Source organism: Cariama cristata, unplaced genomic scaffold (genome assembly GCF_000690535.1).
Source record: "Cariama cristata isolate BGI_N322 unplaced genomic scaffold, ASM69053v1 scaffold21287, whole genome shotgun sequence".
NCBI classification, from domain to species: domain Eukaryota; kingdom Metazoa; phylum Chordata; class Aves; order Cariamiformes; family Cariamidae; genus Cariama; species Cariama cristata.
The window spans coordinates 15,968-39,559 of record NW_009625258.1 but is presented as its reverse complement, the minus strand read 5'-3'; the positions used below and the strand labels follow the sequence as shown (position 1 = coordinate 39,559).

The following is a 23,592-nucleotide window of genomic DNA, read 5'->3' as shown; positions in this document are numbered from 1 at the left end:
TCCCCAGAAGGCAAATTAAAAACAAATTAAAAGTCGTGTCTTAAAATGAAACATCCTTTGATTTTGACAGATTTCTTGTGAACACATGAACCTGAACAGCCTGAAAGGGTACTCTGAAACCACAAAGAAGCCCTGGTCGGTCTGTCTTGACGAGAGGTTTAGCCTCATTCATCGAATCAGAAGCAAGCAATGCCGTCTCTATTCCCTTGGGTAAGTGTTCTTTTAAAAAGACAGCAAAATCTTTCATGACACCTAGCTTCAAAAAGCCCTATAGATGCAACACAGCTGCAACAAAGTTGTCTTAAAATACAGACTTTGTTTCGGGTGTGTTTGTTACATGTTGATGTGTTTCTGTAAACTCTGTTTTTAGGGAACGACCTTTATCCATGAGGGTCTTTGTTTTCCTTTGCTTTTCTAATATGGGTATGAAAACAAATTGCTTAATGGTGAGTAGTGAGTGGTAATTCACATAGAGGAAGATGGAAATTAACGAGAGAAACTGAGAAGCCTACAGCATCTTCCCTGAGCAAAAAGGACTTAATAATTGCCAGGTACTTCAGCAGCATTACTTATAAAACTTCATTAACTACACCTGGGACAAAATAGTACACTTCCATATGAGAGTGTGTTTGCAGAGCACTTCAGGGGTGACATGTGCCGAAGTGATAATAATAAAGGCAGTTGTGGCTTTATTTTAAAATGTTTGCAGTGTTTATGATGTTCACAGCACTTGAGACTGAAGTTTTCACTCTTCACAGAACAAGTGCTTTCACAGGTAGTAAAATCACAAATGCAGCCTGTTTCCCTGCTAATGAAACACTCTGTTTCCCAGGAGGATGAGGGAGGTTGATTGTCAGAGTTCATCAAGGCACTGGCCTTTTGCATTGCCCATTGGCGCACAGGTGCATTAGGAGAATGATCGCTGGGGTCCGGAGCTTGTTTCACACGGATCACCACATGGCTGCTGCCTAATAAAACTGTCTTTGCTGTCCTGGGAGTCAGCTTTAGGTTAGAGGTGTACTGAAAGGCTTCATCTCCCTTGAACCAGCGCAGTTTATTTTGTGATTTTTGTTGCTGTGGGTTTACAGATGATGGATAGCAAGGTGTCTGGGTGGCATTTCTCAGTAATTAGCACATGGCAGTTAACAGCAGCAATTAATGTAAAGTGGATGCAGAGTGCACTGCAGTCAAAGGGAGTGTTTTCCATTAATTTGGGTGGGCTTATATTTGGATGGAGCGTATATTGATCTGTAAACACTGAAGTCCTCAGAGGGTGAGGGGCTCTCAGGTTTTGTTCGCTGCATTGCTCTGTGGCAGAACAACAATAACATGCCCCTTAGAGGCAAAATCACATATATGGAGAGCAAGAGTCCAGAGGAGGCCACGAAGATGATCCGAGGGCTGGAGCACCTCTGCTGTGAAGACAGGCTGAGAGAGTTGGGGTTATTCAGCCTGGAGAAGAGAAGGCTCCGGGGAGACCTTAGAGCAGCCTTCCAGTACTTAAAGGGCCTACAAGAAAGCTGGGGAGGGACTTTTGACAAGGGCAGGGAGTGACAGGACAAGGGGCAATGGCAAGGCCAGGTTGGATGGGGCTGTGAGCAACCTGGTCTGGTGGAAGGTGTCCCTGGCCATGGCAGGGGGACTGGAACAACGTGATCTTTAAGGTCCCTTCCAACCAAACCATGCTACGATTCTGACTACTGTTACTTCTTATTTTCTGAATGTTCTTTGCAATCTATTTCAAATTATACTTACCTGGTTTTAATGCAAAATACAGGTTTACATTATTTTTTTTCTCATTTTTTTCACATTCCTGTGAAAGTTAAGCGAGATGCTGTGTTACCCCATGCTCAGGTCCACACTTTACCTGCTTGACTGTCGTGCTGGCTCATTGCCTGAGGCTCCTTCTGGTAGTCAGCGGGGAGAGGCAGGCACAATCGGCTAAGCTAAATAACATTCTGGAGATAGGTATAGCTTTCCTTTGATTATAGAAGAAGTCTGGGATAATGTGGCTGCTGACTTTAGATGTCTTGGCAAAGTACTCAAAGTTCAGTGGAATTAATCTAGACCTTGCCCTTCAAGTTACATGATCATTAACATTAGACCTGAACTCCTGTATTAGTGTCCCTCTTCCGTTTTGCTGTGCACCAAGTGTGGTTTGAGAATGGTATTTTTGTTGAATTGGCCAGTAGGCACAACGCAGAATTGATTTCATCTGTGCTACAAAAGGCAGATTCGGCATGAAGTTGACTGGCACAAAGATAACTTGCTCATGGTTTTGAACAAATCTAAGCTAGTGCATGTATACCAGTGCTTTGTATGTGGTAGTGTTTTAGGTATGGTACAGGGAGCCTGAATGCCAGATTTTCTGTACTGATGGAACAGTAGGGCTTAGCAGAGATTGAAATTGATGTTGGCTCTCACATCAATCATCAGATACACATCTGCAGTAAATACCCAACCATGATGCATCACATGAAACAGCTAAAAAATAAAAAGGAAATATTTGAGGTTAAGGAGGAGCAGTCTTCAATCCTCCAGTTTACTTCTGCAGCCCTTGGAGTTCGTTACTGTATAATTCTTCTCTCAGACTCACTTCCTTTCATTTATTAAAGGCAGAAATGTAATTTTGTTCTGAGTAAGACAAAAATCCCCTTTAAACATTTTTGTTATCTCATACACTTAATAAAGAGCAAAGGGGGAGCAGCTGCTTCTAGTGGAGAACATTCTCTGTGGGGAGGACGGATGGAGGACAAATGTGAAAGTTCAGTGTGAGTGTTACTGGGAATCGTGAATTAAATCCATGTATCATTAAAAATGGAACAAAACATGCTGCTTAGGCTTTGCCTTCTTGAATGCTGTGGAAGAGGTTACTTGTGAATCGGAGTGAGCAGTGTCTGAAACATTTGGAGATCTTTTCAGATTAGTGTTAGTTGCTTCCACTACTGGGAGGCAGCGGTGGTTTTACTTGGGGCACAGGATTTCCCAGTATGATACGTAATGGCAATATGCATTAGTGAACTCTAGTTGTTAGTGCTAAATCTGCTTAGATTACACCAAGTCTGTTACAAACACCACAGGCAGGCACTCAAGCTGGGATAATATAAACGAATAGGATTTCAGAAACTTAACAGTTGAGGTTTAAAGATTCTCTGCAGTACTGTATAAAAGCCCTTTCAAATGGATCTTAAAGTGTAGAGGCTTTAGGATCCAGACAGGGGATGCTTCTTTTTTTCCCCTGGCTGCAGAGGTCAGTTACCTTCCTCTGAGAAAGAAGAGGAGGAGGCGGAACACAGAAAGGGAAAACTGGACCTTAAGATGCATGTCTTCACAGCTCTGTCCTGCGGTCCCAGTGGGAGCTGGAGTACCTGCAGCTATCAGGTGGGATCAGCTACTGGTGTCCCTTATAGCTGTAATGGAGGAGACAGAGCAGCTTTTGTGCCGCCTGTGCACTGGGGTGATGCGGGGCTGGTGTGATGCTCCTTGCTCCTCCATGCAGCACAAGCTGCAGCCCAGCGTTTATTCTGAGCGCGGGGCTCTGTGTACCGTGACCCTCTGCGAACACTGGGTGTGGGGGACAGCCGAGGGACACTGCTCCCCACTGTGCTGCACTCCGTCCTGGGCCGTGTCCCGGCCCCGCTGCCCTGCCAGCAAGCCCTTCCTTCCCACTGGCACGCGGGCTGACAGAGTGGGTCCTGACTGTGCTGTTGCTGCTGCTTTGAAAGCCCACCGCTACCCCTGCTGCCGGGGGCTGCATGCAACTGCTGACTGTAACTGAGCTTTCTTCTTCTTTACAGTAAAAATAGGTTGGTGTCTTTAGCGTTTTTTATTTTGCTGTTGCTGGAGGCAGCAGTGGCTCTCTCCTGATGGTGGCGAACGGCCTCTCTAGCGTTCTGTGCCCTCCACACCTTGCTTTTAAAATCATGGTCCCTCTTTAAGTAACACAAAATCTTTCTCAGAAGACCTCATCTGTTTACCTTTTTCATGCTGCTTTAACCCGTAGCATGATAACACATGAGGCAGGAATTTTTCAGACTAGTTCTTTTGGAGATGACCTTGTTTTCTCTCCTAAATATTTGTTGTTGGTTAGATCTCTCTTCAGGCATAAGTTTGAGCTGTTAGCTGGAGTGCCAGAAGATAGATCAGCACCTTCTTCACCCTCATCTATATTTGTTTTCTGTTTTATCACCACTGTGAACCTCCCTTTGCAGTCCGCGTGAGTAGCAATCTGTTTGGAGGCAGCCTGAGGTTTGTCTACATAAAAAGCATCTGGTCCTCTGTTTGTACCAGCTGGTACGGCTGGAAGTGTGTCATAGATGCGTGTGTCGTCAGTCGCTGGTAGGCTCATCACTCTAATGCCGTAACTGTCCCCGGCAATTCGTGTGTTGTCGTTTTTACCCAGCTTCTCGTTCCTAAGGGGTTACACTGGTCTTTGCCCATGAGTGTCCCTTCTGTAGAAAGCCACATACAAACAGATGCGTCGATTCACTGGGTTAACTTCCTAATGTGCGTCGGATGTATTAAAAGAAAACTCCTCTTTTTAACTCCTACGCAGCTGTACAGGCTGGAATCCTGTGAAATAGAGTTGTTCTTACAAGCATGCTGGGCTGCTTTTGCAAACCCTGTCTTGTCCTACTTTCCCAGGATGCCTGAAGGGGAAGATGGGTGAGGAGAAAACCTCTTCAAATAGGGCATCATTACACTGTGCTTGGCAAGTATTGCAGCAACCATCAAACTGTATTGGTAACTTCCAAAACATAGTCTCTTCCAAACATTGTTTCACAAGTTGGATTCATTTTACTTTACCAGTATGTCATCTGTGTAAAACATTTAGTGCTGGCTTAAGGTCGTACCATAGTGTGGCATGATTTAAAATGTACTGTGTTTTACATATTGATGAAAATGGCCAGAATTATTTCATACTCACGCCATTTCTAAGGATAATTGTGATGTAGTGTAGCAGGTGCTCTGGCAGTACATCTAAGAGTACTGCCCTGTAATGATTTGTGTATGACAGATAAATGCTGTTAGTACATAGTGGATATTCTCAGTTAGTACAACTGGTTGAAGCACTGATTTGAAAACCTTGATTCCTTTCCCAGTACTACATGTGTGTACATCCAACAGCGTCATTTTGATCAAGTTTAAGGTTTAGTGCATGATTTGAACCGTGTTTGGAACAAGCTTGGAGATTATGAAGAAAACATCCTGGTTTATGCGGTAGGGAAGGCCTGTGGTCCACACATATGACTGCAATGGTAAATACAAGAATTTTTTAGTTTTAGTGTACCCTATGTGAACCAATGAACTGTAGGAGGTGGGAATATGGCACCGCCTTATAAAGCAGAGCTTCTCCTTGCAGAGGCAGGTACTCAGATAACACTGTTGTATGATGGGGCTATTAATTTTTCCTCTTCTTTGGGGTCTTTGCCAAATTAGCAGCAATCTTTCTCTTAAGTCTGTGTAAAAACTCTGCTACTGTTGTGAAGGGGTTATTTTTAAATTTGCCTTTTTAGCTGTGTCTTCCTGTGCACAGAGAGGGACATTTGGTTCTTGTGTCCTGTCCCTGTTGGTGGCCATTGTGGCTCATCTTTGTAAAACCAGATCATAGACACGGTGGGAAATATGCCTGATTTTTGCAAAACAGTGTTGTATAAATTTTAAATATATTTGCTCTTCTGCTTATGGCTTGGTTATTGGAAGTTTATGCAGTGGGGACTAAGGAAAGTATTGTAATCTTGTTGAAAAAAGCAAATTGAAAATAAAAGAATATATATAAATATAAAATATGAATAGAGGAATAATGATGGCACAAAGGTTCTAATGTTTAATTGATTTTCTTATAAATGCTGTCAACTTCTGAATTAAGAAAAAGCTCTTTGGGAAGATTATCAGCCTGGCTGAAAGCAGTTTAGTTCTTGCCTTGAGAGGAGTCCTTCATTCTAATCATATGCAGTATATTGTATTGAGCTTGAATTTTCTGGTGAGGTTAGTTCATCCCATCCCCTCCAATATTTTCATTCTATAAATGAAAAATTTCATTAAAAGTTTCTTAAGGTCAATTATGAATGTGACATTGGGAAAAAACACATCTTTCTTTAAATTTCCTTTATCTAACTACTCATTCCAAATCTTCAGCAGATATTATTGTGGAGCCTTATCTTTATTTCTGGTTATCCCATCAGAATTAGGGTTAGATAGTACTCAGTGCTGTGGATATATCCCGAGAAGGAGCACAACACCTCCTCCACTTTGCTTCAGAAATAAATAGGTTCAATTTTACCTGCTTTTACTGTGAATCCTCAGAATGTCCTACTCACTAATATTTCTTTTTGCGGCATTAATAGTTACATTTTTTTTGTTTCATAGGCTCGGCAACGATGACAACCAGTTTGAGGTCAGCATGGCCAACAGTGGATGTGAGGTGCATCGCTTTGATCCCAGCATCAAGTCAGCACACGTTCAGGAGGGTCGACACCTCTGGTATCATCGCCTGTCCATTGACTGGAGGGATCCCAACCCAGCCATTGCTGCTCATAAACTTCATAGCAACACAAAGAAGCTGGGCACGATATTGAATGAATTTGGACATCAGAAGGTAAGGGCTCGGGGGTCAGGTTTCTGACTGCAGGATTAGGTGTTGGGAGAGGTGCCGAACTTCCTCCTTGCTGTGTCAGGAGTTTGGACGCTTTCCAAAGTTATCTCCTGACAATGGGTCTTTCTTCAGCAATACTTGTAATGCGTTTCTTGTAGGGGTGCCTTTTCTGTCTTGCTTTTTCTGTGTGCTGGTAACAGCCACCTTCATTTTAAATCACTAGCCATATACTAAATACTTTCCTCCTCCTCCCTTCCTTTTCCCTTCAACTAGCTGGTGACATTGGGTGCAAATATTTTCAGTCCTGTGGAAGTTCTCTACTTTCCCAGAGTACGAGTGCTAAACTACTCATACAGCCAAGTTTATAAAGAGAAAAAAATATTTGGAACAATAATTAGAAAAGAAGAGGTAATGGATGGGTTGTTTACATTTTCAAGGTCACTGGTTGTAATTACAGTCATCAACAACAAAAACATCCTGTTTTGAAATTGGCAGCAATCTGTGGGTTTGTTTTTTAACATTTCCCAGTTTGTTTTTAAGGAACTGTAAAGACATCAGAAATCTTCAAGTCTCAAATGACTGTTGCCAGAATACATTTGAGGAGATTCCTTAGGTTGCTTTTAAGAGAGTTTTCCCTTCAGAGGATAGACAAGCATGAATTCAAACGCTAATATACTTCATTGCCTGCAGCTAGTTCTGCTTGTCTTTGTTAAGAAACAGGCAGCCTGGGCTAAGGAGGAACTTTTCTGTAAGATTTGCAAAGCAAGCAGTGCAATGTTTGTTTGGTTTGTTATTATAAAATGCAAGATGTCCTTTTCAGTTCACTTCTTGCATTTCTTTAGTATTTTCTTTTGGTTCAGGTCTACTGGTTGGACCATTTTGAAGATAAGAGCGGAAAAAAGAAGCTCTTTCGGACTTCTTAGTCACACTGTTACTATACTAGGCTGTTCATTAGTGAAAAATCTGGGGAGAGAGAGAGATGGCTTTCCTTTGACCTGTGCCTTACATTGATTGTTTTGACTTTAGACAAATTAGTTGCAGAGCAAATGATTAATGACCTGGTCCAGAAAAAGCATACGAGTCTTGTGATACACCAGACCTGCTGAGAACAGTCAGTTCTCAGGTTATCATGGTAACACAGAGTGATTGTAAGACCTTCTGTGAGTAAGAAGGGTGTAGCTATGAATTCTGAGTATATAACTTTCTGGGCGAAAGTTATCAGACATGAAAGCAGCTGGCTGGAGTGCGGCCAAGGAACATGATGCACATGTAACACATACAGTCAGGCTTTCCTCTGGCTGTGTACACATGGCACAGGGTCTGGTGAAGTGTGTAGGCACATTGTGAACAGGGTATGCAGCCTCTTGCTCTGTTAGCATTCGGGTAGCTCCCCTGTGCAAAACTATGGCATTAGCGAAGTCGGGAGCTGACTTCCTCCAGGTGAGGATAAAGCTATTACATACTCTGCAGTCCTCTGTTACTTCCCATTTGTGAAATACTTGAATGGGCTGACTCTCCTCACATTGTTCTGTTTAGTTTTTCTTTAATTTGGAAGGCAACCTGAGAGGTTGTATGTTGCATAAAGACACCAATAAGCTCCGATTTATGAAGAGAACATCAAAGTAAATACTGTGATATTCAGGTTTTCATTCTTCGGTGAATGTGAGTGGAATGTTCCCTTGGCTGAATAAATAAGTTAATTCAAAACAGTTTCACAGAATATTTTCCAAAGCACTTTTTTCAATTAGAAAGTTAAAACATGCTCTTCGTCCCATTCTTTTTAATTTTAAAAGCTCTTCCGCCTAACCTCAAAGTCGTTCCATTCCCACTTCAAGGCAGGAATTTCAGGCAGCTGCATTTGAAGTTAATGCCTCGTTTTCTCCTTGCTTTTGTTCTTTAAGATTAGGGACTTGATCCAAGACCCTCCAAGTGATTGAGACTGTTTCCACTGATGTCAGAGACTTTGGATTGGGCTGATGAAGAGAGGACAGATAAGGCCCCCTGGAGTTCTTGCCGTTGTAGCCTTGAAAAGTGAACATGCAACTGCGGGAGGGTTGTATGCAAGGGAATCAAAGAACTTGGATGGGCTTGTTTACACTGTGGCTGGGATGAGAGCACACCTGATGTTCTGCAGTCACTACTGTAGCACTGGACTTGTAACTGACCTCCAGGTAGAGTACAACCCATTAACCACTGCCCTCTGAGCCCAGCCATCCAGCTGGTTTCTTAATTACGTGGCTGTCTGCTCACCAAGACTGTAACGTTCTGACTTGGATACAAGACTGCTGCGGGAGACAGTGTCAAGTATCTCCGCCAGTGCTCTTCTAGGCTAATCACAGCTGGTTCCATGGTCTTGCACATGGTTGCTATGTTCCATGTAGTCCAGATTTTAGTGTGCAATAGAACTGTAAGGGAAAGACTGTATTGAAATGCGAGCGAGCTCCCCCGACTCCAGCATTACCCCCTCTACAAAGAGTCCTAACCCTTAACCAGAAATTCAAATCAACCTACTACATGTATTCTGTATTCCAAAGGTTACGCTATAAAGCAAAATTAAAAACCTTTGACAGAAAGGCCCCAAGCAGCAGAAGCAAGCAAGAGTTCATTCTGTCCTGAGTGGGCACGCATGAGTAAATCCTGTGTGTTCACACGTGCAAACTCTTACTTCAGTAGTAGTTTTGCTTTTTCTGTAGGACAAACCTCATGTCATGTCGTCAGTAAGCACTGTGAATTTGCATTCCTTGGCAGTATAGCTCAGCAGTGGATGAGATGGTTAGTTGGAAAACAAATTAAGCTGGAAAGGAGAATTTGAAAATGCAAACTAAAACCTTCGTTTAATCAGGAAGTGCTCATAGGTGTAACTTTCAAGGATCAGCAGAGTTGTGTTCAACTCTGCCATTCAAGTCATCTTGAACCAATTGTGTAAGAGACTAAACTGTTTATGATGAAAAGAAGCGCAAGACTATCTTTAAGTCCTGATTTTGATTTGAAGGCTTTAATTTATGCTGGCTTTTCATGAAGATTTTTTTCTGATGACAACCTGGCTGAGAGGTGTCTGCTTCATTTTATTGAACAGGCTTAGCTTTAGGGTTTCTAAAGGAAAAACCTCCTCCCTTTCACCTGTTATTTAATAGTTGACACAACTTCAAAACACTACACCCTGAAGCTATTTTGATTAAAAACCCTCATCTCCTCCTAGGCAAGTAATTTGTCACTTGCTCCTCTCCTAAACCAGATACTATAGAGTCTATTTCGTGCTGCACTTTTCGGTTTTGTGAAGACTGGTGTGAAAGAGTAAAGATTAAAGAAAATCGATTTACCACTTTGGTTTAAAATCGTCTCTGTTGACAGTACACAAGTAAGTATAAAATAAAAGTCCTGGGGAAAATGTATAACAACCTAGTTGTGCATGGAGATTTGATTAACGAAACAAAAAATTAACTCTCCTGGTTGGGAACAGTCCAAGTTCAAGTTTTGGAGCCACCAAACCCATGCAATTACTCTTTATTACGCACACCTCAGGACTGCAAGGGCCAGAATAGTCTTTTGAATTCTTGACCTGCCTAAGACAAAATCATTTAACTTTGATTATCCCTTGCAAGGGTAGACTTAGGTATTGCACAGGGAGCCTGAGGGTTAGTTAGTGGGAGTTACGTTCGCTGAGGGGCTGCTGTGCCCAAGTTCAACATGTGGATGCCACTGGTGTTTCTGAACTCAACTCAGCTGCCATCATAACTCACAGAAGGTCCTCAGGACTGGCTGATGAGTGCCTGCAGACTGATGTGGAAGCCTGAGCTCGGGATGAGAAGCCAGGAGCTCAGAAGCCCAGGGGCTCTTGCAGAGAGGTGAGTCCTTGTCACTCTTGCTGCTGCAGCCAGGGAACAGCCCTCTTCACCTTGCTGGAGCGGGAGGCACAATTTCAGATCTGCGCTCTGCTATGTTTGGCTTAGTGTCAGAAACACCAAATAAGACTGGATCTCTTGAATCGCTGCATCATACAAATCATTAAGTAAATGCTTGGAGTTCTGTCTTGAGAGGGCTTAATGTTTTCTTTGCTTTATTAGGCTTATTTGGGGCTTTTCTAGAATCTCAATTCTAGAAGGAAAAATCCTACCCTTCATCTGATTTTTAGCCTCATTATTTTATAAGTTTTCTTGTGCAATCAGTTGTCTTTAGGCTTAAGTGGCCCTTGTTCTGCAGCTGTTATTTACCATCCAGATATATTTGTACCACCCAGATATAGTTGTGAAGAACGGTCTTTGCTTTGGTAGGGTTATCATACTGGCCTCTCTAAGTCTCCTCCGACATGAGAGATCCTGTATCTCCCGTAACAACTTATTAGTGTTTTTCTGCCCCTCCTGCAGCTCGAGCATCAGCAGTCAGTGCTATTCAGCAGTCCTAGGGGGGTCTCTGCTAAGGCTCAGGCTCTGACCACCTTATTCCCCTTCCTCCCTGGAAATGTCTGCACTGCTGCCACTTGTCATCTTGTTTGCTTTTATGTGGACACATTAGACTGTCTCTTTGTTATATCAGTTTCTGCATGGCACAGTAGAAAAAATTTTGTCCCAGAGCACTGATTTTTTTTGGAAGTGTAAATGGCTGGTCCTGGCCTATTTGGTAACTGCACAGTAAAGTCCCACGTTAGCACTGGACTCTTTTGCGCCAGGCAGATATAATACCATAGCTGTAAGAGCTTATAATCTAAATAAATGACGTGCCAGGGGATGGAAGAGCATGGAACTCACCTCCACTAACTTAAATTTCTACATTTGAGATAGCTGTTGAGGTCCTCATAAACTCAAGGGAAACCATTAAGGTGCAGTTCATCTCATTCAAGGGCAGGTGTTTAAAACAGACTGGATGATGTGACCTGCACATCTCAAATTGCCCTTCAGAAATTCCTGTTTGTTCTCTGTGGTCTGTAAAGGGTCCTTGGACACTGGTTTGGGTTTAGATGTCTAAGGCTGGGTGAGGTGCATCCCATCTTGAGTCACTTGCCCACAGACTCAGCTCTGTGCTCTGCATATGTCTGTCTGAGATGCTACCTGTGCTCAGCATCTGGCTGAAGAGTCCTGAGATCAGGACTTCAAAGTTCTGCAAAGCAGTCTCACACGCCCAGTTTCCATGCTAGCTGTGCTGAAAGGGAGAGCGCTGGAGATAACAACATTGGGCAAGCTAGCCAGAAAATGTAAAGTAATTTTTTTGTTTTAAGTCATCCCATTAGAGCAAAAGCTCAGAGTGCTGAAGAGGCATGTTATTCTACAATAAGCATCTGCCTCTAGCTCTGTAATTTGATTTATGAGTTCTTGTGAGAGTTATTCCCTGTAACATACACATTCAGTCACTTTGAGGTTATGTTTGTACATGCTGGGCCAAATTAATTCTCTGTGTAATGCGACCGATTTCCTTGGAGTTACAGCAGAGCTGCAGTTTGAGGACTAACTGTTGCCGTGTGTGAACCTTGTGTTTGAGGGTGCCTCAGTGAGTCGGTGGATTTTACTCCATTTGCTGAAAAGGGGCAATCAAACTGGTGCGGATGTTTCCACCTGCAGTTGAAAGTGCTGCCTTCTGTCACCTTGTAGTGGTTGCCCCTGACTAATATACAAGCTCCTGGCACACAGTGTTTCTTTCCTGGATATATATATAATTTTTAATTTTAGCGATAATGAAATCAAGGTGGTAATTGCTCTGTATTTGTTTAGTCAGCTGAGTCTGCTGCTGAGCAAAGTATTTTAATTGTAACTAGATTGAAGAGTTTGGCTGCAAGGAGAAATAGGCTGACAACCTCGCGTTTCTGGAAACAAAGATCTTTGGACAGCGATTTACTGCTCACCACCTGCCGCACTCCGTGTCCTATGCAAGGAGTGCCTCATACACACTTCCTTACCTGGTTTTCTCTTGGTCCCTTACATCTCCTTTCGCCTCATTTAAATTCTTTCCACCAGGAGGAGTTCTCAAGATATCGTTAAGAGTAGTGGTGTTTCTGGGGAGTGACCTGAAGGTGCTCTTTAGTATGCAATTGTCAGGCACAGAGTGAAGATCTTTTTAATGATAGCGCTGGCTGAATGTGGTGCAATACATAGCCTTTTCTCCCCCTAGGAAAAGGGTTAGTGCAATGCCTGAATTGTAATGAAAGTATTTTGCTGTTGAAACAGAACTTATGCAGATTGTCTTTAAAAAAAACCCCAAACCTAAACCCCCAAAAAACCCCAAAAAAGCACTTTCAGAGCATATTATTGTCTGCTAAAAATTAGAAAGGAAGGAGGATTTTTTTGGGGGGGAGGTAATTTTCTTTTTTTGTTGCCTTTGTTGTGGTTGTTAGGACCCTTCAGAAAAAATCAGATTTTAAAAATCTGCTTTCTCTCAGCTTTACTAGAGGGCTGCACAAGCTATGTTCAATTCCCAGCACAGTTCGGTGCACTGATGTGCCGTTCCACCTACTTTTTGACAGCAGGAGCGTACCACTGTTTCAGTATCCCACAGTTGCATTCAGAAGAGCACCAGGCACCGCGGAGGCATCATTGGTATGCTGCTGCTGTGGGAAGCCAGCCTCTCCTAGTTCCCTCCTCCCAAAACCAGAGTTTGGCAGGAGCCTGGGGAACCTACCCTGCTTCACAAGGTGGTACTGGATGCAGGGCACCTGCTCAGCTCAGACCTGTATTCCTGCTCCCCAGCTCCTGCCGAAGCCATTAACACCGGCTTAAGCACAGTAATCTGAATCTGTATGGTCTTAATTCGGCCAAGGTGCTGAATATCTGCCCGTTCCACCTACTTTTTGACAGCAGGAGCGTACCACTGTTTCAGTATCCCACAGTTGCATTCAGAAGAGCACCAGGCACCGCGGAGGCATCATTGGTATGCTGCTGCTGTGGGAAGCCAGCCCGTGACATGACACTGGTTTTATGAGAACTGAGAGCAAACCCCTTTCCATAATCATCCTGGTCTTTCTCTGCTACCTGTCTTTTCACAATTTCCAGGGAGTAATTGACATTAGAAGTTCTCTAGATAAATGCCTTATCCAGAGCACTCAGGAGCTCTCTCGAAAAAATGTAAATTTTTTCCCCCATGTTTGTCTCTGGTAGCTCATCCCTCCGCCTATCACGGTTTACAAATTCTTTCATTGGAATTGGTCATCTCTTGTTTTGATGCTTTCCCATTAGTGTCTGGATCCTTTCCGGTCTCATTTTAGTTCTGACAGCAGTTTAAAGTATCCCTCCGTTCTCAAAGATTTGAAATCCAGAGGTCAAAGCCACAGCAGCTCTCCTTTCCCCTCCTCACTGCCCGTCCCAGATGAGATCTGGTAGCCGTGCAGGCAGCTCAGGGTGTTCCTTATGCCTGTCTTCTGGAACACACGGATTTCTTCCTGCCGTGGTTGCAAGCAAACAGCAGGGTGGACGAACAGTGAAGCAGAAGAGAGGCATGTTGGCACCTTGGACCAGAAATGGAGTGAAACACATAGATCCCAATGAAGGGGTGTAGTCTTAAAGAACTTGATTGCACTGGCTAGTGCAGATGGGAACCAGGTCCTCCACCAGATTTAATTGGAGCTGCTCTTATACCAGGGCTGCATGTTCTCATCCTGCAAGAGATGTTCTTTGAAGTGTGGTGAATGTTTTTTTGAAGATGGGACTCTGAGCCCTTTCTTCACTTACTTACATTTTGAAGGCCCCCTTGGGCACTGTATTAATAAACAATAGCAAGTATTGCAGCCAAAAGGCCGTTTGCTGTGTACAAACATTTTGTGGTAGCCTAAGCCCTCTGTCCCTGGCACACACACACTGCCAGTCTTGCTCCTCAGGGCTTTGGGATCAATTGCTGCCTAACTATTTACCTTCTAATGTGAACCTCCTGCGCCGACAGCCTCCATGTCCCCTCATAATGAAATTGTTGTATTGCTGCTGGCTTTCACCTTTAGCAAGACGAGGATAATGTGGCTTTACGTTAGCAGGGAGCTGAGTCCCACTGTCATTGCTTGGTGCTGGGGCAACACAAACAGACTGCAAATGTTTGTTCCCCTTTAATGAAGAGACTTGAGAGTCCAGCATACAGCGTTTATTCTTTTGAGTAAACATCCGTTCCCACAGGCGTCCAGCAGCGTCTGGCAGAGAAGATCAAAAGAACATAAATTAAAGGATTTTCTGCCTTTTGCAGGGGGAGCGGGCAGCGGGACATCTCCTGTAAGATTAGGTGGGTGAATGTGCTCTTTGCAAAGCAACTTGTGCGCTTGGCCAGGGCTGCGTGCGGAGCAGCTATGCTTCCAGCCTGGGCTGTTCGCTGCTGGTGGAATAAATGCAATATTTAAAATGTCTGTTTGCAGCACAGGTGAGCAGAGCTCTTGCTGATGATTGGGCTGATAAATAATTTAAGATCAGGGTTTCTGCAGCTCCCTTGTGGGATCTTTCCCGCTTGGGCAATTTAGCCATCAGATGGAGGGACCTGGTGAGGGGATGTTGTTTTCATCTTTTTCTGAACAACAGAAGAGCCATACAAACTGAAGAAAGTAAGACGGTGCAGATGGGAGCTGGGGCACAGTGCTTCTGAGCAGGGTTGCATGCTTGTGAGCTGCTGCCACTCTGAGCAGGCCAAGGGGTCACTGTTTGGGGGCTTATGTCCTCATGGTGGTTCTTCACCCTCTTTCCTCTGAGAAGGCATCACTTTGAGTCCTCAGCTAGTGGTGAGGTTCCCGTTGCCTGCTCTGGAGACCAGTCTCAGTTTAAAGAGATGGGGAACCAAGATCTTCGATGCTCAGGATTTTTGTGAGGGGAAGGTCCTCTCCCTCAGCATTGTCTATGTGTAGTGCTGGCCTGCCCCATGCTGAGGGCTTGTAGATCCTGTTCTCTGGGTCGTTGTAGAGGAACCTTGCTCTTGCTGGGTAGCAAGCTAGACAAGATGTTAACCACAATACCTCTAGCTTTAAGGTCATTATCTATAACGTAATGCTAGCTAAACCCATCAAACCTGTCTGAAAATCAGTTCAGGCTTGGGTACATATTACTTTACGACCAGAAGAAGATTAACAAGTGTGCCGCTGTCTCTGGCTGGTCCAGTGCCCAGTGTGAGTTAAGATGGGAAGGTGCCAGGAGGTAATCCCATGGTGAAGAAAGATGTTTGTGATGACAGGAAGGCCACAGGTGAAACCCTGCAGCCTCCTGACCAAATGCAGCCAGGGAGAAAGGACTTCAGGCCATGCTGGTCCCCCAAGTCAGGTGGCAGTTGTTTGTCCAGAGATTATTTTGTCCTCTGGTAAAGCGGCATTGAAAAAAACCTCCTGCCAGCTAAAAGGCCACCTCTTCTCTGCCTGTCCACTGGAGTAAGTGGCATCACTTAACTGGGCTGGACTGGAGGAGCAGGGGAGTGTGTCTCTGTAATGAGTCTTCAGAGAGAAATTGCTTCCAGATGGAGAGAGTATGTGGGAAATGTCTCAGCGTCAGAGACAGAGAGAAGAAGCGGGGAATAAAAGTGCCAGGTCACCCCCACGTCTGGGCTCTGTGGCTGTGGGAGGGAGTCACTTGGGGTGCCCACGTGGGTCCTTGCTGGGAGCAGTCCCCTGTGGGACAGCATGGGCGAAGTTCTCGTAGTGCTCCTGAGCCCTCAGCTGAGGTTGATGCCTCCAGCATGCACTGGGCAGGCTTTCCGGACGGGTACGTTTGTCTGTGTGGGGCCGTTACTGCTTCTGGCAAGCTGTTGCTATACTGACAGTTGGCTGTCAGAGAAAGTTAAATAAGTTTGCTTATGATTTTGAAACATTTTCTCCAGCTTAAGTGGTAAACATAAAATGACTTGATATCCTGCCCCTGCTGTGCAATGCTTTCATGGAAGCACATCACTGAAAGTGGGAGGAAAAAAAGGCTTGTCTGTCACTTGCAAGACGGTGGAGAATCAATGGCGAGAGCAGAGGAACAAAGCTTGTCTGCACTCACTGCCAGTTTTCTGTTTTGGTGATGTGTATATTGTGGGAGTGACTTCAACTGGACAGTTGCCCTTTACTGTAAAAAAAGACCAAAGACCATGTAAGCACCCACCTGCACAAAGTGGCTTTGATGCCTTAAGCAGAGATACTTGAAGATGTGCCTGACGTGTCACGTTGTCAGTGAATAATCTCGAATGACACATTTGTCCAGAGTATTTTGAAGTTGGCCATACGGACCACCACAGAGGGGGTTGTAAATGTAAGTAGGAAGGAAGGGAGGTAATTTGAAGGAGAAGTGCTGGTGTTTGGAGCTGTATGTTACTGACCAGTAGTGATTGACTTTTCTCCTGATTTCAGTGTCCGTGTTACTCAGACTGTGCCCACAGCAGTCCCAGTCTCCCCGCTGGATGGCTCAGAGAGAGCGGGGACGGCTCCCTCTCCCACCGATGGCAGGGAGCATGGGGAGAGGCAGTTGCAAGCTGCTGAGAGCGTAATTTGCTGTTAGGCTACGTGGCATCCTGTCTGCCGTCGGTTACAGCCTCGGCTGGGAATAAAAGGGAATGAAAGGGACTTAACATCCAAGCCGTCGCCTGCTGGTGAGGAGGGGCTGTGGATGCATTTTGAAGGGAAAGAAAGTGAGGGAAGTATCATGCTGAAAGGTTGCAGATGGGAAAAGAGGGAAGCTACTTTTAAAAAAACCACACTCAGGAATGTGTTTGTTACCTGCAAAGTTTTGTGCTATCAAACTGTGAGTTAAACAGCTTTTTCTAGAGTTTTGTCTGCTGAAAAAGAGAATTGTACTTAGGTGAGGAGGGGAAAAACTGATGCATAAGCAGGCAGAATTCATCTGGCTGTACAGCTGATGTCAAAGCAGTAACCCGGTGTCGGAGCGGGAGCAGAGGCTCAGAGCTGTTTCTCACAACCTCAGTCCTGCGGTTCAGGAGGACGGGGTGGTTCTGAGCTCTGCTCCTCTGGTTGGAGAGTGTGACCAGCTCTCCTCTCCTCTCCCTGCTCCCAGCTTACGCCGCAGAGCTGCTCCCTCGGAGGGGGAAGGACCCTCCTTACCTGACCTGCACTGCGTTTGCTGGTTTTGCCTTTCCTGGCTGCTGCTTCCACATGCTGAGTTCATGCTGGAAGTAATACAGCTAAATTGCTTCCTCCAGCTTCTCGCTCTCAATTGACTCTTCCCCACGGGGAGCTTTAAATGGTGCCCACAAGGCAGCGCAGAGCTTGAAATCCCCGTTAACCCCGGTATTTCGAAAACAATCAAGGCAAACAGAACTCTGATCTCTGCTTTAGGAAATGATGCACAGTTGTAACAAGTCATTACTCTAAAAAGAAGAAATGAGCCTTCATACAGTATGTGTTAACCTTCACTAACTAAAACGCATTCTTTTCCAGCTCTTTTATGTGCTTGGTAGTGCATGAGGAAAGGCCTTTTTTTTTCTCCAAGTGTAACTGGTACAATGCTGCAGTGTCTTTTCAAGAGAGCTAAACTGAGAAAACATTAAAAAAATCCACATTTTTTACTTTTCTGTGATAACCTAGTTAGTTTGTGGAGGATAAGAGGATTTGTGGAAGAAAAGAGGAACCAGCCTTAGCCTGTGAGTGCTTGAAACTGTCAGGCAATCAGCTGCCATCCTTTACCTTCAGGCACTGTAGGTCTTTGCCCTCCAGGATTTGCTCCCAGCAGCAGACTCCAGCTGTGCTCCCAGGTGAATTAGAGCTCTGAATTTATGGAGTTGTCCACTAATCCTTTCACTGGCACTTTGAATCAAGGCATCTGGAAGATGGTAGTGCATTTCTTATCACAGTATGCTGCTTATCACTGATGGTAAATATCTCCTGAGCTGTCTAATCATCACAAAAATTGCGCTTGGTGTTAGCTGGAGTCTTGTTACTCGCTCAGATACTCTGACACCAAGCTCTTCTGCTGTTTATTTTACCCTATCCATGGCATAAAATGGAGGCTGAGATGGACTCCTTGTCTGGAAGGAGGTCACAGAAGTTGGTGGGCAGAGCCAGGTACCTTCCTCCCTCCATGTCTCTGAGCAGCGTGGGGCACTACAGGCAACAAAAAGCCTCTGGTTTGTACGTGCAACACATCCCCACTGGCCTTCTGTTTCTTTCCTGGTCAGTGCAGTATGTATTTAAGCAGTTATTGTGGTAACTCATTTTATCCTACCGAAACATTGGTTAGCAGCCACTTTTCAGATCAGCTTTGCAAATACAGCGCAGAGCATGCAGAGTGCCTGCTGAGCAGCCAGAGCAGCAGTTAGTGTCACGGGAGAAAAACAAACAAACCTGGATGATGACTGGAAACATTACCATGGGAAAAAGATGTCCTACTGTTGCCATAAAGCAAGGTCATGGGAAAAAAGCAAACACCTAGAAACATTTCTCTCCCTTACCCCCCTGAAAAAAAGGTTTTGAATAATTTGTCTCCTTTCAAAGTTACAGAAGTCTCCCAAAGATAAAAATCTGTGGTTTCTGAAGTGCAGCAGCATGGCCCTGTGGCAATTGCACCCATGTGGAATCAAAAACTGCTACAAAACTGCTTTACAGGTAGAGCTGCAAGCTGGTATCTGAAAAATAAGTAACCTATTTAAATGTATAAAGGAAAACAAGCGAGCTCAACCATGAAGTAGTTCTCAGCTGAAATGTCATGAGCAGCATCATTTACATTCAGCCTCCCCTTGAACCCGACGGAGCGCTGTGTTAAGCTCTTTCACTGACCCAGGGATGGACAGACTGACAGGCTCTTTGTTGCAGGGTCAAGTTAGGGAATTCCAGAGCTAAGGTTGTCTGTGCAGCCTTCCTCTCTGCTCCCTGCGCGGATGTGCCACAATACGGGCTTTAATTCCATAATCCCTTGGTCATTTTCCACTGGCGCCCTGCCTCCCTCAGTGTGGAGGAGGCATAATGCCGCCTTAATGAGCAGACAAGCAGCGGCTTGGCTTGTCGTTATTTGGTCTGTGACCGTGAACCTCATTCAAGTCCCACTCTCCGAGTCCTACTCCAAAAACGCAGTGTTTTGTTTTCAGCTGTTTTACAGCTTGTCCCACAGAAGTCTCGCAGCCCCTCACCGGCACAACCCTTGCCCCCTGCAGAGGGTGTTCAGCGGTTCGTTACCCTCGTTTCGCAGATGGCGGCCAGAAACGGCGAGCGTGTAGCACCTAGCACCTCCCGATTCTTGCCGCCCCGTGCCTGCCCATGGCGCTGGAGACAGCCCTGAGGCGGGCCGATGCGGTTGTGGGCGCCCTGCGCCTCAGTGGGCCAAGCCCTGCTGCCTCCGCTCGGCTGTCCGGAGAGCCGGGACAGGGACAGTGGATGTGGCCCCTGCTGGCCATGGCCCCGTGGTGTCTGGCGACGGCTGTGCCAGGCCAAGCTCTGGCTGTACGGGAGGGGTGCTCACAGCACAACCCCTGCCCTGCAAGCCAGGGCCCCAGCCCGCAGGGACGCGGCAAGGCATGGCGCGGCTTGGGAGCGCGGTTGCCTGGGCAGTGCTTTGACATCGCCTGCCTGAATGTCTCTCCTGTACCTGCACAGGTGCCTTTTCTGACACCACCACGACACTTAGGATAGGCTGCCGGAGAGAATCTGTTTAGTTTTTTTTTTTTTTTACTGTTCTTGACTCTAAGTAAAGTCTTCAGTTTTTCACTTCAAAGACTTCTTGAGCGTGAGCAGATGGGCAGGAGCAGCGGCTCAGGTGGAACCGGCACAGGCAACCCCTGCTCTCATGGCAGGGACTTTCCCCTCTTCGGCTCTGGGAAACACAGGCCCTTGAGCTCCGCAGTTTGTGACCACTGCTGCGGCCATCGTTTTCTACCGGGTGTGAAATTGTGATGAAATGCTCTTTTTTTATTAAAGCATACAACTCCCCTCCCCCAGCTACTCACCAAGCAAAGTCAACCCGCAGTTGTGCTGGGCTGTGAGAAGTTGGGTTGCTGAATATCTGACTACAAAAGTAAATAATTGTCTAAAACTAAAACAGGACACTTGTCTAGTAGATGTATTTTTCCTTTCAAGCATCTTCACAGCTTCTTTCCTGCTATCTCTTTTTCTTTGGAGGAGCTGTCCTTAAACCCCTGCAGATTCTTTGCATTGTTCTCTTTTGATTTGGTCCTCCTCGCTCAGCATCCATAGGTGCCTGCAAAAGCTTCAGACGGCAGCTTCGCCGTGCGTGGCTGGTGACCTGAGCTGCTCGTAGCATTCATTTTGCTTTGGCCTTCTCTTGCGCGTGTGGTGCACGTAGCGTCTGGCACATGGGGACCCAGCTCTACTGTGGTGCAATGATCACTGTTAGTGTGTTTTGTTCTGCTGCAGGATTTTGCGATGGAGAAATAAGGAACAGTAATGCCTTAGTGTCTTTGTTTAGTTAGGTGAGTTTCTTTTTTCCATAGCTTTGATGCCACCACAAGATTTGTGAAGGAACAGTAACATGCTTTGGTTGTAAGATGAGCCACACTGGACACCTCGGGGTACCGAGCTTTTCAGAGCAGGAGTTGGAAGCAGGAGGAGAAGGGCTGTGAACAGGCAAGCGTGAAACTTCACATACAGTCTGTGTCCGCCTTAGGCTGTTCTGAGATTTTTTAAGTTTATTTTTTTTTAATGTAAAAGGAATTGTACATAGGAACAATTACGTATATTATAAAATGGACAAGCTTGGCCTCAGATGTTACTGACAACAATTGCAAAGCCTGTCATTTTCACATAGCAATGGTGTTTTTGTTGCAGATTGATGTCCTCAAGGCAGACGTGGAGAGCGCTGAGTGGAAAATTTTGGAAAACCTGATCCTGGAAGATGTTGTTGAGCAGATAGGACAGCTGGTCTTTGAGATGCACATCCATTGGCCTGGGTTTGAGGTCAGCGGCAATGACAGCACCGTGGTGCGGTACTGGTACAGTCTGCTCCGAGAACTGGAGCTGAAGGACTTCAGGCTTTTCCATACCTACAAAGACTTATCAAAACCACAGATGTTTCTGAAAAAGGAAGCCTTCAATGCCAGTAGCTGTTACACACTGAGCTGGGTAAATACAAGATGGAAATAGCAGAAAGGAAATTATGATGTGTGACTGCAAGCCATCTGGCTCTGTGGTGTTATTGAAGAGGACTTTAGCGTCACTGGCTAAAGTTACTAAATATGCATACAGTGACTGCTAACAAAATGGACTGGCTTTTATTTTTATATGTTGTCAAAAGAACTGGCACTAGGAGAAGATCCATGGTGCAAATTTGTATAGCAGTATATTTGCCAGTGGGTACACTGTCTAACAGGACAGAGGTTTCTGTAAAGGTTTGTCTAGGGGGGCTAACAGCACGGCATTCCCAGGCTGCCCAGTGCCGGAGTGTGCCGGCGTGGAGGGTATCCCTCTGGGGCTGCCTCGGGAAGCTGTACTGGCCCTCAGGCAGGAGAGTGCTTGTGAGAGGGTGCCTTTGTCAGGACGGGTCAAGTGTTACTTCTCTGTACAGCAAGTGTCTTTGATTTGCACCTTCTTTACTTTGGCCTTGTTTCCTATGGAACAAATTTTAGGCAAGAGCAGTATGGCCCTGAACTCACTGACAAATTTTAGCTGAATTTGGCAGAGGCAGAAATCGCCATCAAACTACATTCCTACCTGTTTGGTTGAGCAGCTTCTGAGTGCTCTGACTTTGGCTCTTTAAGGCAGTCTGGCTGTGGGAAGCGAGTTCAGCGCTTCTGACACAGGAGATGGTGGGACAGAGAGGCTCAGCTGCTGGGACAGATGCCGCCAGCGCTCCCCTTCCTCACCCCCTGGAGCCACAGAAGACAGGGCTTCCCTAGTTCATCTGCTTAAAGAAAGGCTTGTTTTAAATTACTCTTGCAATGGCTGTGGCAAATGGTTTTTTGTCTAGCGAGATAAGAGCTGAACATGAAACCTAGTCTTGGTTTTTTGTTTGTTTGGGGGTTTAGTTGAAGGTTTTGCTGTGTGCCTTCTCCAGCGTTGTGCCTGGACACCTGCTACCTCCTCACCACCTCCCTGTCCCGGCCGCTGCTCCCTGACGCAAGGAGGCCAGACCCTGGTCTGCGCCGATGCTGGCAGAGGTGGTGGCACAGGCAGGGGGCCCGCTCCGTGGCTGTGCCGGGGCTCTGCCGGCTGGCACGTGGGTTGTCTGCAGTGCCCTCCCCAGAGCCAGGCTTGGCCATTCCCCGAGGAGCTAAGGAGTGGGAGGAGGTAAAAAATATATAGTAGGTCATGCTTTTTCTTCTCTTTAAAAGAATTTTGACATTAAACTTTGCATTAAAATACAAGATGACACCTCTTCCATGTCTTTGATATACGGCCTTTGTATGTGCCTTTGGTTTCCAACTTCTGCGGGGCTCAGTGTCCTCCCCTGGGTGTGCCTCAGCCCAGCGTTGTGTTTTTAACAAGTCTCTCTCTTTTCTCCCCATGTTGTTTCTTCTCTTGTAATCCTGGCATTTCCTTCTCTCCTTTCATACCCTCCTTTCCTTTTTCACCCTCTCTGCTGCCTCAGCTCCCTCATCCCCTCCTTCCCAGAGCAGGGCCCTGCACTGCACCCAACATGCCCACAGGATCTCAGGAAGCAGCCAGAGGTGGGAAAAGCAAGTGTAGGAGCTCTTCCTTCCAGGCAGGTGAGTCAGCTTTCTCCCAGAGTCATGCCTCACCAGTGGAGCAAGCGATTCCCCTCACCTTCCCCAGGCTTCGCCCCAAGCCAGGCATCTGCTCTCCTCCCCTCCCACCTCTCTGAGGGCTCCCGCTGCCTCAGGGTGGGCAGGGACTGCTCTCCCCAGCAGAAGCTGCTTCAGCCCTTCGGCTTGGCTCCCTTTCTCCCAGAAGAGGCGAGCAGGCGGGTGACCCTGCTGGGGTGACAGCCTTCCTCCCACCACTTGTGCTCCGGGGCTGTGGGGAGCAGCCTGCCCTGGCACCCACACCTGTAGAGCCCATTGTGGGGCTTGAAACTGCTGCAGTGAATCCGACTTTGAGCATCCGTGTTGGCCACAGAGGCCACAGATCGCGGGCTGCTTTGGGAGATGCGGAAAAAAAACCTTCCCTGCTTTAGTGGTGAAGGACTAGGGTGGTGAGGGGCTGGTGGAAATGGAGGAGA

The 23,592-nt window shown here is 45.9% G+C and overlaps 1 protein-coding gene across 1 annotated transcript in view; it reads left to right on the top strand.

The window, feature by feature from the left end:
* Positions 1-21,707, top strand: part of METTL24 (methyltransferase like 24) — a 32,386-nt gene extending 10,679 nt beyond the window's left edge. The window contains exons 4-6 of the mRNA XM_009703548.1: positions 71-210; positions 6,370-6,598; positions 21,243-21,707. Of these exons, the coding sequence (XP_009701850.1) occupies positions 71-210; positions 6,370-6,598; positions 21,243-21,557 (684 nt within the window). The 3' untranslated portion in view covers positions 21,558-21,707. The remainder of the gene's footprint in view (positions 1-70; positions 211-6,369; positions 6,599-21,242) is intronic.
* Positions 21,708-23,592: the final 1,885 nt, after the last annotated feature.